General features: G+C 41.8%; 1 protein-coding gene across 1 annotated transcript in view; it reads left to right on the top strand.

The window, feature by feature from the left end:
* LOC117460442 (grainyhead-like protein 2 homolog) overlaps positions 1-17,441 on the top strand; it is a 48,584-nt gene that overhangs the window by 10,098 nt on the left and 21,045 nt on the right. The window contains exon 2 of the mRNA XM_034101848.2: positions 1,143-1,237. Within this exon, the coding sequence (XP_033957739.2) occupies positions 1,143-1,237 (95 nt within the window). The remainder of the gene's footprint in view (positions 1-1,142; positions 1,238-17,441) is intronic.

The following is a 17,441-nucleotide window of genomic DNA, read 5'->3' as shown; positions in this document are numbered from 1 at the left end:
AAACATGGGGGTGGAAACATCATGCTTTGGGGCTGTTTTTCTGCAAAGGGACCAGGACGACTGATCCGTGTAAAGGAAAGAATGAATGGGGCCATGTATCGTGAGATTTTGAGTGACAACCTCCTTCCATCAGCAAGGGCATTGAAGATGAAACGTGGCTGGGTCTTTCAGCATGACAATGATCCCAAACACACCGCCCGGGCAACGAAGGAGTGGCTTCGTAAGAAGCATTTCAAGGTCCTGGAGTGGCCTAGCCAGTCTCCAGATCTCAACCCCATAGAAAATCTTTGGAGGGAGTTGAAAGTCTGTGTTGCCCAGCGACAGCCCCAAAACATCACTGCTCTAGAGGAGATCTGCATGGAGGAATGGGCCAAAATACCAGCAACAGTGAAAACCTTGTGAAGACTTACAGAAAACGTTTGACCTCTGTCATTGCCAATAAAGGGTATATAACAAAGTATTGAGATGAACTTTTGTTATTGACCAAATACTTATTTTCCACCATAATTTGAAAATAAATTCTTTAAAAATCAGACTGTGATTTTCTGGATATTTTTTCTTCTCATTCTGTCTCTCATAGTTGAGGTATACCTAGGATGAAAATTACAGGCCTCTCATCTTTTTAAGTGGGATAACTTTCACAATTGGTGGCTGACTAAATACTTTTTTGCCCCACTGTAAATGCAAATGAATTTATATCTTTTATATAATGTCAATTTCTGGATTTTCTTTTTGATATTCTTACTCTCATTGTTAAAATAAACCTAACATTACAATTATAGACTGTTAATTTCTTTGTAAGTGGGTGAACTTACAAAATCGACAAGGGATCAAATACTTATTTCCTCCACTGTATATAACTTAAACATTTTTTTTTAAACATTATCATGATCTGTGTGACATTTTGGGCAACTTGAACAAAATATAATTTCACAGCTATTCAAAATAAGATATTGGCGAGGGAACTATGATCGTTTAAACTATCAACAGAAACCAGTATGCAAAAGGGACTGTTGAATTGTTTAGGATTAATGACTGTTTTTCAGTGTTAGCGTAGAGAATTGTGGAACTTACTTGGTTTTGGTGTCGACGAGTCCAACATCCACTGAAACAGTTCTCTCTGTTCTTCACTCTACATGCAGCTGACTACAAGGAGAGCTTCAGCACGATTGGGAACGTGGAGGAAATTGCCTACAATGCTGTCTCTTTCACATGGGATGTCAGTGAAGAAGCTAAGGTAAAAAGCAACAGAAGTATAGGGTAAGGTGCTGTTTAAAATCAAAGAAAGAAATGATTGATCTGCAAACACACATTTCAAATACAATCGCTTTCACTATTGATTATTTTATTTACTCTTACATGCACTAAGGCACATGACTTGTTGGTTTTGTTATTTACTTTCTTTGTGTAAGTAAAAAATCAGAGCCTCCTGGAGATTGCTCCATGAAACCGCAGAATATTCAGAGAATTCTAAGGGGTGACAGAGGGAGCATCAGACCAGGGGACACATTTATGTATAAAAGACATACAAAAGTGCATTTTGCATGATAGACCTTTAACACACACATCATTATTTCAGCTGTGGAACAATAACTGCTCCAGCTGTGTTCGTTAAGCAGTACTCCAAGTAAAAAGCCACAAAGAAAATCCAAAGGTTAAAATGTTCTATTTGTCATATGCACAGTGACAGTGTAGTTGTGCAATGAAAATCTTGAATCACAGGTTCCTCCAACAATACATAAATAAGACACAAAAGAACGACTAGAAATAAGACCGAAACAAAAGTTTTGCCCAGTGAAATAGATCATTTCCAGGTTTCTTTTTCATTCAACTGCTGACAACACTGCTTTGAGCAGGTCAATTATTTTCTGTTTCAACACTCAATCTAGATAAATAAATAAAAAACTCTTTATAGTGTATATTGTGGCGAACAATGGGAATGGTCTAAAAAAGAATATGGAAGGTGGAATTGGAAGCATGGGCGGCGCCAGGATTTTTTTTGCTGCAGTAGCTTTGCAGTTGCTATATGACAGCACGGCGTTGCTAGTTAATTTTCAAAATAAATAAACAAACAATACCAGTGGGCCAAGCACAAGCCTGTTCATATTGTAGCGTTCACCGCTATTCAAGATTATAGCGTCACTCGAGCCTTAAATGTCGAAAACGTTCTCTTTATTTTCTGGTATTGACGGCCACAGCCACGCCTTACAGAACCAATCAATATTATAACACTCATTATGACTTTTCCCCACACTCGAACACAACTCCTACCGTCTCTTAGGCCCATTCCCAAACCGCCCCCTAGACCCTACCCCTCCGTTTGCGCGTTCAAGCGGAGGGTCCGCCATATTGAGGGCTGTTCCAAAGCAACGAGTGTGGAGGGGGAGTGGGCTATCTATGAAGGTAGATATGGTGCAAAATGTGAGAGCGTGTAAAACCTGATGTGAGCACTTGCAGAAAAAATATCTGAGTTTGTGTGCTTACATTTACACTTGTATAAAATATCCACGTAACTGTGAACCAAATGTACACTTGTATAAAATATCCACGTAACTGTGAACCAAATGTACACTTGTAACAAATATCCACGTAACTGTGAACCAAATTTGAAGTCACAGAAGAAAAAAAAAAGTTTTGTAGCTTGTAGAAAAATACACATTTTTTAAATATATTTTCCATTACAACTGCAACTTTATTTATTACAACCTCTCAAATCAGTCATTACAACTTGACGAATCTGCTCTGTGGCAGTATAAATCGACGAATCTGCGGTCTTGACTTTTGCTACACTTCTTGCGATAAATGTGTCACAAAAGTAATTTTCACCTGTAGATGTGGGGGGTGGGAGGCAATAGAGTCTGGCTGCAGACCGCAGCAAGGAGGCGGATCGTATAGGGGCGAATCTTATAGTGAACGACGGGAGCCGGCTCTCGCCCGCGAACGAGCGTTTTTTTGTTTTGTTTTGGCGGAGGGATCTAGATCGGCATGAAGGCACATTATGCAATGTGCAATGTGGACATTATCCCGCTTATTACACATGGCCACATTCTCAACAAAGTAACGACATGACTCCCAATAATAATTGAAATGCTTTTATGGATTTAGAAAAACATTTTATTGATTTAAAAAATTGTTTTATGTATTGATTTAAATTGACATGCATCCGCTAAGAAAAGTAGTCCGTTGTTACTGTTTGAACTAACGTAACAACGGCAGGAACTGCTTCTATAGTGTTTTTGAGGAGCTTTTTGATTACAGATTTGAAAACATCGTTGCTTGCTTTAAAAGTAGCACAATTCATTATGTCAGACCTTGGGAAGTATCTAGATATCCCTGCCCTAATGCCAAAAGTAACTGGCAACTGAATATGTGTCGCCGTTTGATGTCTATGTCTGGACCGCTGCGTAAAAAGGAGGGTTTCTGCCCCATTACTTCTCTTCTTACTTCTATAAGAATAAAACACGGAGGACGGAGATCTCTTTTTGTCCCCCTCTTCTCCCCGCTGCAGCCTAGCAGCTGATCTCAAAGCACTCTCCCCTCTCCTGCAGGGAGAAAAACTATATTTATATACTTTATATAGGTTGATACAGTAGCCCCTTTTTTTAAATAGTTTTTATAGGTGTTACTATCTGTTTTGTGTAGCGTGGTTCTACAAGCAAGTCAATGCATTCATTGGGTGGTATCAGAGAGTTACACGGGTCTGTAAATGCAATGAAAACAATTGGCCACAGCAAATAATTTATATTAAACATGTAATTTTCACTTTTGAATACTTCAGTACAAAGGATGTATTGAATAATTTAAGTGATATATGTGTACACATATAAATCATTAGTCGAAACAGGGCTACATTTGATTTAATTAAAAGGTATAATATGTGGTAAACTGAAGAGCCCTTTGGGAGCCGAAAGAGCCGGCTCTTCTTGGTGAGCCGAGCCAAATGATCCGGCTTACCAAAAAGAGCCGGAATTCCCATCACTAGAACGAATGACTTCTTCTGCAAGGATTTATAAAAGCAGCTGGAATCCCTTAAGTTGCATTACTGCCACCTACAGTAGCCTATGTATTTCTGCTGAGTGTCATTATTCTATTGGATACATTTTTTTAGGAAACGCCCCTATACGATCCGCCTCTATACGATCCGCCCCTATACGATCCGCCCCTATACGATCCGCCTCCTTGCTGCGGTCTGCAGCCAGACCCATCTCCTATACGATCCGCCTCCTTGCTGCGGTCTGCAGCCAGACCCATCTCCTATACGATCCGCCTCCTTGCTGCGGTCTGCAGCCAGACCCATCTCGAGGGAGGGGGGTTGGAGCGAAGGGGCGGAGCTATCAGAACAACAAGGCTTGGGTCAGTCACAGTCACAGTCAGGTCGAACCGGATGACTGCGGGGCTAACTGTTCGCTAACGGTTCATGTCGCTACCAGTCCGCTGACATGGCGCGTCAATCAACGGTAAGTTTTGCCCATTACTTGCCCAGTATTACTTTGAATATTATTATTGTGATTGAGGATTAAATCCGCTTTGAAGACCACCATTTTATATCGTGCAGTTTAGCGGCAAAATAACGTCAGTCAGCCAGCTCACGCTAGCTTTGTTGAGTGTATGCTAGCTAAACAAGTAGTGGTTGTAGTCTATACAGCAGTAATTCATATATGATAGCCTACTGCTTTGGCACTAACGGTTGATAACCGTTTATGAAAATAAAACCAATTGAACTGTACTGAAATAATGACAAGTTTTATAATTGTCTTGGGCTCCTGCTGTGTTTTTAAAGCCTTTGTAAATTATCCATGTTATTTTCTATTTAGTGTAGTGTATGTGAAATCAACCTCACAATAAGATGTGTGTATATTACAATTATTAATGTCATATTTCAAGATGATTACTTGGATATTACAATATGGTTGGTTGAGCTGGAGTTCATTATTGAGCTTACAAGTTAACGTCACAGTCATCTGAAGAACGAACCCAAACCTTGTTGTTTTTATTAATTGTATTACAAATTGATATCAAATAAACAGTAAGCATTGGTAACACAATTTCCAAAGTTACAGTAAAATAAAAAGGACCCTGACTCGGACAATACACAATCCAACATGTTCAACAGAAGAGAATCAGTTATATTGTTTGTACACATGGTACTTTACATATATATTATCTGTTTGTTTAAAGTGTCCAGGTGATGCAGACAGGCTGGACCAGAGAGTGAGAGACAGAACTGGACTCCTCACAGCAGTGAACTTCAGCACAGGCACTAAGACTCTTTTTTCATACTGTACAAAGAATCAAGAAAGATATTGGTTTAAATGAATGAAGTATTGACTTGAATACACTGATATACATTCCATTAAACAATACTAAATACTAGATCACCGACACATCAGTTAAGTTGAGGGTTTTTTCCATGCAAAAAGTCACATTTAGATGTTAACAAGCAATATGACTGTCAGCTTTCTAATTTAATGTATTGAAGGCAAGATATTTAACACATAGTGAGAACTGCTACTATTTATCTCTCAATATTGTCTGTAAAAAACGTGGTAAAAGTTATTCTTTCAGTGAGACAACAGAGCAAGCTTCTACAGTTGCACTACGTTTTGATAACAGTTAAATATTATTTTGATAATAACATATATTTCAATGTTGATGAATTTCATACTGTTCATTCATAATCTGATTACAATTAAAAAATAATTATATCAACAGCCCCATAACACACAAACACACCTCTTTCATAAATAACACACTTGTTCTGCAATAATGTTTTATGTTTCCTGTAATTTTTGTTAGGAAAGGACATGCCCGAAAGACACGACATCTTCTCCTTCTCTGAGGGTCAAGAAGAACATCCAAGAGGAACATTAAAAGCTGATGTTATGAGATTTTAAGACCAGTACAGGACATTCACTAAGAAACTACTTTTATTGTGAAAACAAAGATCTGCACACCGAATATTTTTGTAGTCTATCAGGACCATCATTTGTTTGTGACGCTGCCTGCACCTCAGAGAAGGGGTGGTTATAGTCAGGCTTATAAAGTGTGGCGAAAAACATAGTCAGCTGATCGAATGCCCCTATTTCCACATCTACACTCCATCAGCTGATTATTTCTATTTTCATTTCATTTAATTTCAAACCTTTATTTATACAGATAAAATCCCATTGAGATCATTGATCTCTTTTCCAAGGGAGAACTGTTCAAGTAGTTCCACATGAAACATAAAATCATAAACAGAACAACAAAAGGACATCATACAGCATCATTTACATAATTATCCACATAAACAGGTACCAATAGCTTCTGATTGACTAGCATCCAACCGAGCTTTAAAAACATTTAGTGGCACCAGATTGTTCAGTTTCCATTTAATTTGCAGACTATTCCAAGACAGAGGAGCTGCGCATCTAAAAGCCGTCTTCCCTAAGACAGTCCTAGCAGTTGGCACATTTAATAAAACCACAGCATTCGATCTCAGGCAGTAGCCACTTACAATTTTCCGTGAGATCAGGGAGCAGATATAAGATGGAAGTTTCCCTAGCATGGCTTTGTATATAAAAATGTACCAGTGACTGAGCCTCCGTAGTTAGTGAAAGCAAACCAGCCCTTGCATACAGGGTACAGTGATGGGTTAATGCTTTACAGTTTGATTTGATACATATTTGCCTCGCTTTATGAGCTTCACATCACTTGTGCCTTGTACCGCAGAGTTTGCAACGTCACAAATAAATGGGGCCAATCTTCAGTCAGATGTGAATGTGTAATATAACATTTTCAGTAAGAATAATGGACAAAAGGAATGCAAATACAATTTATTGAAATGTGAACCAAAAGTTAATCAAATGTTTTAAATAAAAAGCACATATGGACAGAAGGTGTAAACCTATTAAATGTATAAGTAAACACATTTAGTCAAATAAAGTAACAGACTAGGCCTGTGCAGTTGGTATCAGCTATGCCCAGCATGGGCTCCTCCATCAGGCCTGGTCCTCCTCGCTGAGGAAAGACCCTCAGTCCTCTCCAAACCAACAGACAGGACGTCCATCACACGGAGGTTTCTCCCTGAAGTCTCTGCAGCCCTCTGGACACCACGCTGTCTCAATCCGTCCACACTGAATATGAGAGGGGGAAAATGAAAATAAGAAATGCTTTAGACAATAAGAAATATAAAGTTGACTGTTGAGTTGCTCAGTTTTTTTAGATTGTCAATACTATTACTGTATAACTAATATCTCAGGTTAAGAGGCACCTTCAAATAAAGATTGGTCTTTAAATACATGTTGTCTTTTGAATTGTTTGTCTAAAGTCAAGGATCTAGAACTGGTACTTAGTTTTAATGATACAGTCTGGTTATTATGCTGTTTGGAGGAGGCCTCACAGGTAAGAGCACTAACTAGCTACCATCACATGTACCTTAGCTTGACTTAAATGTATTAAACGTATAGTTCAGTGATGGCAAAATATAAATAACTAATGTCATGCAAACATATTAATATTTGCTTGATTCCAGAGTTGAATTTAGCACAATTGCATACAAACGTTAAGGGATTTTAAGATTCTGAAGTCTTCGTTCTAAATAGAAAATAGCATGGATAATTTACAAAGGCTTTAAAAACACAGCAGGAGCCCAAGACAATTATAAAACTTGTCATTATTTCAGTACAGTTCAATTGGTTTTATTTTCATAAACGGTTATCAACCGTTAGTGCCAAAGCAGTAGGCTATAATATATTAATTACTGCTGTATAGACTACAACCACTACTTGTTTAGCTAGCATAAACTCAAAAAAGCTAGCGTTAGCTGGCTGACACGTTATTTCGCCGCTAAACTGCACGATATAAAACGGTGGTCTTCAAAGCGGATTTAATCCTCAATCACAATAATAATATTCAAAGTAATACTGGGCAAGTAATGGGCAAAATTTACCGTTGATGGATGCGCCATGTCAGCGGACTGGTAGCGACACGAACCGTTAGCCCCGCAGTCTCCAGTCACCCGAGCCTCGTCCTTCTGATAGCTCCGCCCCTTCGCTCCAACCCCCCTCCCTCCCCCACATATACAGGTGAAAATTACTTTTGCGACACATTTATCGCAAGAAGTGTAGCAAAAGTCAAGACCGCAGATTCGTCGATTTATACTGCCACAGAGCAGATTCGTCAAGTTGTAATGACTGATTTGAGAGGTTGTAATAAATAAAGTTGCAGTTGTAATGGAAAATATATTTAAAAAATATGTATTTTTCTGCAAGTGAACATTTCATCTCTAAATTCATTTTTTTTCTACAAGCTACAAAACCTTTTTTTTTCTTCTGTGACTTCAAATTTGGTTCACAGTTACGTGGATATTTTTTACAAGTGTACATTTGATTCACAGTTACGTGGATATTTTATACAAGTGTACATTTGGTGCACAGTTACGTGGGTATTTTATACAAGTGTAAATGTATGCACACAAGCTCAGATTTTTTTCAGGTTTTACACGCTCTCACATCTTGCACCATATCTACCTTCATACTATCAAGCCCTCAAACAGCGAGTCTGCAGCGGTGCTGACTTGATACCGGTGTCAGTACCAGATGTGTTCGGGCTACCAGATATGTTCGGGTGTATTTCCGTCTCATCCGTCATATCCGTCTATTCATCTCCCTCTGCTCCCAGCGCTCTGCTGCCACACACCGGCCGTCTGCGGAACTGCAGCCGGAGGAACTCGGTGCTCTCTATAAAGGCCGATCAGGAGAGCTGGATCTGATCGATGTGGACATAAACGCAAGTGAAGTATAACCGGACCTGAGAGAAAGATCAGATCAGCTGCTGAGTCTGACCGAGACACGCAGCTCTGTATATCACCTGAAGCCCCGCCCTCTGTTTAGCGAGCTGCAGGAGCTGCTTGAGAAACTGACGGGCTGTCAGGAGAGAGAGGGAGAGAGAGGGAGAGAGAGGATCCGAGTCCCGTGTTATTATTCAAAGTTAATTTAAACTTTTGAATAATATACGTTATCTACTACAAGTAGTTTGTTTGAATGTAATAATTATGTTGTTTGTTGTTTGTGGAATAATTTATTGAAAAATGAATCTGAATTTTTCGATCTGTTATGATTATAAACTGAAGCAATATAAAAATGAGCCCCGTGAACTGAGTTTTAAACTGAAGCATATCTGCTCATAGTCCGGTAATAACCTGCTAACGGAAACTCTGCTACACAACTCTTATTATTATTATTATTGAAACATGACAAGTAAGTTTCAAATTTGTCCGGTAAAATAAATTCTGCCCGGACATTTGACCGGCGAGAAAAAATCCTAGCGGAAACCCTGCTCCTAGCATGTGAAAATGTTTGTGAAAAACGTGTGCAAAGTCTCTGAAAACGGAGCAGTGGCTGTGATGCTAGCTTTGCGGCTAGCGGTTAGTTGTTGTTGTTTGAAGTTGTTGCTATGGAAACAACATGACGGAGAAAAAATTAATATCTTCTACATATAATAACGAACAAAGTAAAGAATGAAGTGTAGGCTATGCCTGTTTGAAGTTGTTGCTATGGAAACAACATGACAGAGAAAAAGTATAATCTTCTACATATAATAACGGACAAAGTAAAGAATGAAGTGTCGGCTATGTTTAAATGTTCGGAATTTGACCATCATGGCCCTCTTGAGTTGCCGTAAAATATGACGGAGATGACGGATGCGACGGAAATACACCCGAACACATCTGGTACCCCGAACACATCTGGTACCTACACCTGTCTCTACCTGACCGGAGTCACGCTCCGTCAGGAAACACGCTGTTAACAAGTAGTTCCAGCAAACATCCACTGATAAATTGCGATGTTAACAACCTCATGATAACCTCATATGTTTTTAACTTGGGATCAAACCTGTGTTTAGTCTAGAAAAAGGTAAATGTGTGCATTTTATTATAAAGTTGTGTATATTTACAGACCGTTGCAAAAACTAAGAAGCTTATAAACATCAGGTTTAAAACTAAAAGAGCTTTGAAACACAATGAAAGATGTTTGGAGTTTTATTTGAGTTATTAATTTAAACTTTTTGTCTAAGAGATGCTGATTTGAAACCGTTCAAGCTTTTTTAACGCCTGTAGTGTGTACGGGCCGTTACGGCATTTCCTGTTTCTGCCGGAGAGAGGGGAGGTCATCCCAAAGCTTGCTGCTGTATTTACTCCCTCCATCTGACAGGAGGAGCCTCGTTGAGCTGCGAGTGTGGCTACAGACGGAGTTCACTCCATCACGGAGGGGTAGGGTCGAGGGAGTGGTTTGGGATTGGGCCGTACTCCCTCCACACACAACGGAAAACGCACGCACACACCTGGAAGGGGCGGTCTCTCCCTAACTCCCACCAACATTGCCTAAATAACTTTACAAATGTCCTAAAACTGTGCACATCTGATAACTGAAATAACTATAACTTGGACACGCTACAATATTATCCTTAATATTTACATTAAAAACATTCCTTTGACACTTATAACATTACTTTGCAAGGTAAGCACAACCTAAATAAGTTTGTAAAAGCAGAATTTGAACACTGTTTCTGTGCTCCTACAATATTTGTGTATAATACCATTACACCCTGAGCGTACAAGTACACAATAGCGATCGTTCTCTGTTTCAACTGGCATGCTGTGGCATTTAACCTCATCATCACACACGCACGCACAAAAGTTAAACAAGTACAAACCACAGACTGTCTGTGTCATGGCGAATACAGTCGCTGGTTTATTTATGTCTGTAGACCGTTGTTGTGAGTGTGGACAGAGTAGGCCTATATACAACGTTAGCTTAGCCTGGTCGACCGGATCTTCATTCAGAAAACAAGCATTTTAAAAGTGTTTTTGCCTGCCGTCTGTCTGCAGACTTGTCAAGCATTAATTCATGGTTTTTACTAACCGGTATCAGTATGTTGTTACTTCGGCATCATTTAGAAACGTGTATTACAATTTAATCACGGTAAAATATGTTCATTTTGTTGTAGTTGTAGCCCCCGAGCCAGCGCGTCTTGTTTGAATGATGCGAGTAAACACAGCTGGCAGCCGTGGTGAAACCATGGGTGAAACTCGAGTGTTTAGGAGCGAACAACGACCCCTGATAGATCTCGCGAGAATGTGTATAAATATAGATACATTTTCATAACAAAACAATGGGGTTGCTAAGCCGTTGCTTGGCCAATTGTTGGAGTTGCTATAGTAACTCCAAGCTACCCCCTGGCGCTGCCCCTGATTGGAAGGCTCATTGTCGGGTAGTGGAGCACTTCATCCTCTTGTGGCCGACATAAGGATCACACAATAATAACTAGACAATCTATTTCCTGCTGAAAATGCATGCGAATGATGTAGCTGCGTACATTTTATTTACAGAAACCAAGTAAGTGTGTTGCTGAACTTAGTGGGAAAATGCAGAAAACTGAAATGATTTGAATCAAAATTGTTGAAGCTCAAATTCAGGGTACTGATTTTGTTGGAAAACTTTAAAGTGGAATGTTAAACTGGAAGAGTAGGAAAAATAGGGATGAAGCTTAAAGGAAGGCTCCAGTCATTAGATAGTTAATAAAAACTTCAGTATTTAGTGAAACATTATGTTTAAACCATACCCTGAAGAAATCAGCGATATTCTCCGGTAAATAATGATTTTATAGCTCTTTTTTATCAAAACCTGTATATTCCGTCAGGCAGCTGCCGTTTTGGCCATTTTCAGTTCAATCAGGAGAGACGTGATGTATGGAATACATGTTTATTATCGGTCACATTATATAAATGAAACATAATGATGACAGTTTATAACAAGTGAATGAAATGTGTTTTGGCGATTAGGCCCAGGTTTTGTAGGACATCATTCGGGAAGGGAAAGAACCATTTCCGATGAACCCCCAAAAGAAGTGAAGTATGAAGTGAAGTATGAAGTACTGAACGTGAAGACATCTTACCTTGTGGGATGCAGTGGAAATCTATGGATGAAAATGAGAGGTTAATACATGTGGGAATTTAGACGTACTGATGCCTCCCAGGCGTCCTTCCCGGCCGTACGGGGCATCCCGGCCGTACGGGGCATCCCGGCCGTACGGGGCATCCCGGCCATACAGGGCATCCTGGACGTGCGGGGCATCCCGGCCATACGGGGCATCCCGGCCATACGGGGCGTCCCGGACGTGCGGGGCGCCCCGAACGTGCGGGGCAACCTGAACTTAGCAGGGACACATTTATACAGACCCGAAGGTTTACTACCTGGCATACAGGGTTAGATATGGCAATAATATTAAACATGAACACAGACCTGGAGGTCACAACATGACGCGCAGGGTTAAACATGAACACGGACCCGGAGGTCACGACCTGACGTGCAGGGTTAAACATGAACACAGACCCGGAGGTCACGACCTGACGTTCAGGGTTAAACATGAACACAGACCCGGAGGTCACGACCTGACGTGCAGGGTTAAACATGAACACAGACCCGGAGGTCACAACCTGACGTGCAGGGTTAAACATGAACACAGACCCGGAGGTCACGACCTGACGTGCAGGGTTAAACATGAACACGGACCCGGAGGTCACGACCTGACGTGCAGGGTTAAACATGAACACGAACCCGGAGGTCACGACCTGACGTGCAGGGTTAAACACGAACAGTGACACGTATGCTGACGTGCTATGAAACCACCACCACCAGTATAGGCATAATTACCATTTTTTTTTGTGTTTGAGAGACCTTGGATAGCCAGCACACGCTGATGTCCGGCGAATGTGGGATGTGAAGGCGGAGGAGGACCACCGCCCGAGTTGCAGGGATGAGGGAGAAATGCCTGATTGCAGCAGAGGTGCTGCGCCTATCTGAACGAAAGCCCTGATATGCTATTAAGACGCCACAACCAGTTATGCATTATTTACCATCGGTAAACTGAAGAGCTCTTGGATTGCAGCACGAGCCGATGTCCGGGCGAAGAGGGAGATGTAAATAAGTAAGCACGAGCTGTTAGCTGGAGTACAGTAATGCATGAATATCATAGCCTGGATTGATGCGAGCCAAGTGAGCAAACCCGAGAATATGAATGAAGTGCGGAATGCACGCAGAAAAGACGTACACTTAGTTAAATGCTGAGACATGACCCACGATATATTATAGCTTAATAGCAGTTAAGTGCGCCAGGATGAGTCATAGATGCTGATAAACTGATTGAGTGATTAAGATTGTCTTCCATCATCTGAGTGAGGATGATGGTAGGAAGGGGAGAGCAGATTTAAAGGGGTTAGCAGGTGCGATGATTGGCTAGCCGGGGCGTAATGCCCCTGATCACTTATTGAGATAACGTGTGACAGCCGATGATGTTGTCTTCCTGATTGAACTTACGCTGAGCTACAGTTCAATCAGGAGAGACGTGATGTATGAGTACATGTTTATTACCGGGACACATGATATGCGGGATAGTGATTGACGTATTACGACAAGTAACTGTAATGATGTTTTGGCGATTAGGCCCCGGGTTTGCAGGATGATCATTCAGGAGGGAAAGAACCGCTCTGATGAACCCCCAAAATAAGTGAAGTATGAAGTACGGAGCTGTGAGCAATCCTTACCTTGCGGCTGGCTGCGGAGATCTATGGATGAAAAGAGAGATTAACATGGGGACATGATGAGCGCCGGAATCGCTTCCGGGCTGCGGGGTTAGACATGCGCGGGCCCACTGGCCGCAACCTGCACTGCAGGGTTAACATGACGCAGACCCACTGCCGCAACCTGCCCCCGCAGTGTTAAACTTAAGCGCGGACCTGTGTCCGCAACCTGCACCCGCAGGGTTAAACCTAAGCGCGGACCTGTGTCCGCAACCTGCGCCCGCAGGGTTAAACCTAAGCGCGGACCTGTGTCCGCAACCTGCACCCGCAGGGTTAAACCTAAGCGTGGACCCGTGTCTGCAACCTGCGCCCGCAGGGTTAAACCTAAGCGCGGACCTGTGTCCGCAACCTGCGCCCGCAGGGTTAAACCTAAGCGTGGACCCGTGTCTGCAACCTGCGCCCGCAGGGTTAAACCTAAGCGTGGACCGTGTCTGCAACCTGCGCCCGCAGGGTTAAACCTAAGCGCGGACCTGTGTCCGCAACCTGCACCCGCAGGGTTAAACCTAAGCGTGGACCCGTGTCTGCAACCTGCGCCCGCAGGGTTAAACCTAAGCGCGGACCTGTGTCCGCAACCTGCACCCGCAGGGTTAAACGTGACGCGGACCCACGCTAACAGGATTAGCATACGCAGATCCGGAGTCATAGCCTGACAGATCCGGAACCGTAGACACGTATACATGCTGACGTGTTACCACACCAGTTATAGGTATATTTACATCTTTTAGTGTTTGAGGGACCTTTAGATAGCCAGCACGGCACTGATGTCCGGGCGGATGTAGGATGTGAAGGCAGAGGAGGACCATCGTCCGAGTTGTTGCAGGGATGAGGACGAGACGTCTTGATTAGCAGCGGAGGTAGCTGCGCCTATCCTGAACGAATGCCCCGAGAATAATTGGGGCGATAAGCCGGATCTAATGAGAACTTGCTTTAAGTAATGATTGAACTGGCGTTGAGTTAAGGGAATATCCCCTGAAATAAGAAATAGTGGTGAGAGAGGATTAATGAAAGGTCTAAGATGCAGAATTTGATCATGGATTTATAAGGGCAGAACGGGGAATCGTTGCGATTTCTGTTTTTTAGCAATATACATGACATATAGCCTATTATAGATGTCTCCGGTACCGATAAAAGACCAATACGTTGGAGCTTAACGGCATGTAAAACACACGTGATGACATCACCAATGAATCGACGACTGAATAAGTTGGCAACTAATTTGGTAATCAATTTTGATCGATTAAGACGATTAGTTGTTGCACCCCTACTGCCGAGGAGATGTTGTTGTAGCAGATTCAGCCGTTGGTGCACCGAGAAACGGAAAAAATTTTTTTAATTCTATTTTATTTTATTTATTTTTTTTGGGGAAGAAAAAAGAGAAAAATACGATCATTTAGTCAATAATCATTAAATTAATATTGGGAGTGAATTCCTAATTTATTTAGTATCTGGTCGTGTCATAACCAGGATAATGTGCAGCGACTTGTCATTGAGGAGAAGAAGCCCTACGAAACACCATTCATTTCAGGTAATACTGTGTTGAAGCTTGAAACTGCGTTAGTTACTGAGCATTAGTAATTACCCGAACTGCATTAGTAATGCATTACGTTCTTGGTACGCAAGTAATACGTTACTGAAACTCCATACTGTAACACGTTACACCCAACACTGCCTGGAACTCACCTTAACCTGAACTAAAGTAGAAATGTATAGTGTTGAATTTCCTGTCGGCTCCCAGACCGTAGTCGTGGAAACGGGGGGGGGGGGGGGGGTTGACTCTCTGTCGTCTCCCAGCAGAAGCAACACGCTTCGGGTTCAATAACCCATTTTATCGGAAAGACTGGAGAGAGGCGAGCTCTTCTTGGGAGGTCGTTGCATTTATTTAGCTCTTCTGTTTCGCGATCACAGACCTTCCTTTTTCTGCTGCCTTGTTTACTTCTAGAAAACATGTATCCCGTTCGCTCGCTCTACCATACCCACGCACACATGCATGCGCCACGCCCCTCTCTTAAAGGGGTAGCGATCTCGCTCTGCATGACCCTAATGTCATAACAATATAACGAAACCTGGAAGACAGCTGATAGAAAAGGGGAGAGCATATATAGAGGGTTTAACAGGTGCAATAATTAGGCTTGTGAATGGAGGGCAGTGGTATGTTGGCTCAGGAGTGGCGCTCCCTGTCATCCAGTGGAGGGAGCGAGTATTGCCATGACGAGCAATACGGAGTGATAGGTCTTCCTGCCTGAACTTGCGCTGAGCTTCATTAGTCACATGATCCGAAAAACGAGGTTGTGACGTCATCTATGCGTTCACTTTGTAAACACACGAACAGCTCATTCGACGAAAACATGGCGGAGTATTTGAGTTCGGACTCGTCAGCCGAGGAAGAAGTTTTGAGCAATGTGGAGAGATTGGATGGGGGAATTCAGCCATACAGCCAAGTCAGGAGAACCGTCAGGAATCCAGGGACAGTGATGATGAGGATGAACAGCACGGTGATCTTGCTGGAGACGATCCCTTTACTCGTGCAATTGATTTCGGGGGGTGAGACCTGTACATGAATGGTGTACTTGCGATCGGTGTGTAGCCACGGACAATCCTCTTATGAACATATGTTGTCATGAGCTTGAAAATAAACTGTTCACAGACGACTTGGATTGCATATGTTTACACAATTCGACACTGTGGTGTTAGAAAAAGCTATATTGAGAACAGCACAGTTAAAGTGTCCGTTCAAAATAATTTCCGTTTAGCGCAATACCGCATCAGTTGCGCAACTTGCGCCACTTATGTGACAGACAAAAGAGTATGTGACAGACAAGAATAGTCAATTCTAAAGTCTAACACTTAATGTGGAGAAAGAGATGTCCTGTATGGGTTGATTGTGCGTTGATCTGTTGGTAATGCCTCAGGGTTCCGGTGGGCATGTTAACAAATGCATAATGCTGCGCTATACTTTGTGGCCTCACCCAGTTGCATGGCGACACTTATTGTTTAGGTGTCTTTTAATAAGCAGGTAGTCCTATCATTAGCTAGAACTAGCTGGATCTGATCGATATGGACATAAACGCGAGTGAAGTCTAATCTGACGGGAGAGAGAGATCAGCTGCTGCTGACGAGTCGACACGCAGTTCTGCATACATGCAGCGGTGAGCGGAACAAAACACACTCTTCAGGTTAGAATATCACACGTAGCTATTTTAATGACCTCTCAAACTAGGCCTACCTAAACTAGTTATAGATAAGTTTAGTTTTACTGTCGGGTCACTCATTACTGATCCGCGAGCTGCATGATACTGACGGGCTGTCAGGAGAGGGAGAGAGCGCTCCGTTTATTATTCCCGTGTTATTATTCCCGTGTTATTACACTTTTGAATAGTTAATCTACTATGATTAGTTTGTTTAATATCGAATCATATCAATTTGTTTTAAAGCACAATAAATAACAAAGAAGACCTTTGACCGGCACTTTTCTCATTTTGTTGACCGGCGGAAAAATATTATAACGGGAACTCTGGCACATACGTCAATTTGTCCTCGACACCAAACGCATAGTTCACGTCACTTCCGGTAAAATAAGTCATGTGACTCGTAAAAATGGCGCCGCCCACAGGGTTGATGTTATTTCGGTAATTAATCGGCATAAAATCACTGATAATGTCATCGGATAAAAAAAAAAAAAAAGAAGACTGGCAGAGACTGGTCTGTTTTATCGGATGACAATTATTTAAAAATGCGTGTCATGAGGATTGCCTCCCTTTAAGAAACAACAAAATGTATCACCTCAATGTCCTGAAATAGCTGAATAATTTAATAGTTGAAT

The sequence above is a fragment of the Pseudochaenichthys georgianus genome, chromosome 16 (assembly GCF_902827115.2).
Source record: "Pseudochaenichthys georgianus chromosome 16, fPseGeo1.2, whole genome shotgun sequence".
Lineage (NCBI taxonomy): Eukaryota > Metazoa > Chordata > Actinopteri > Perciformes > Channichthyidae > Pseudochaenichthys > Pseudochaenichthys georgianus.
The sequence above is the reverse complement of the archived record's forward strand: the minus strand, read 5'-3'. Positions and strand labels throughout refer to the sequence as shown.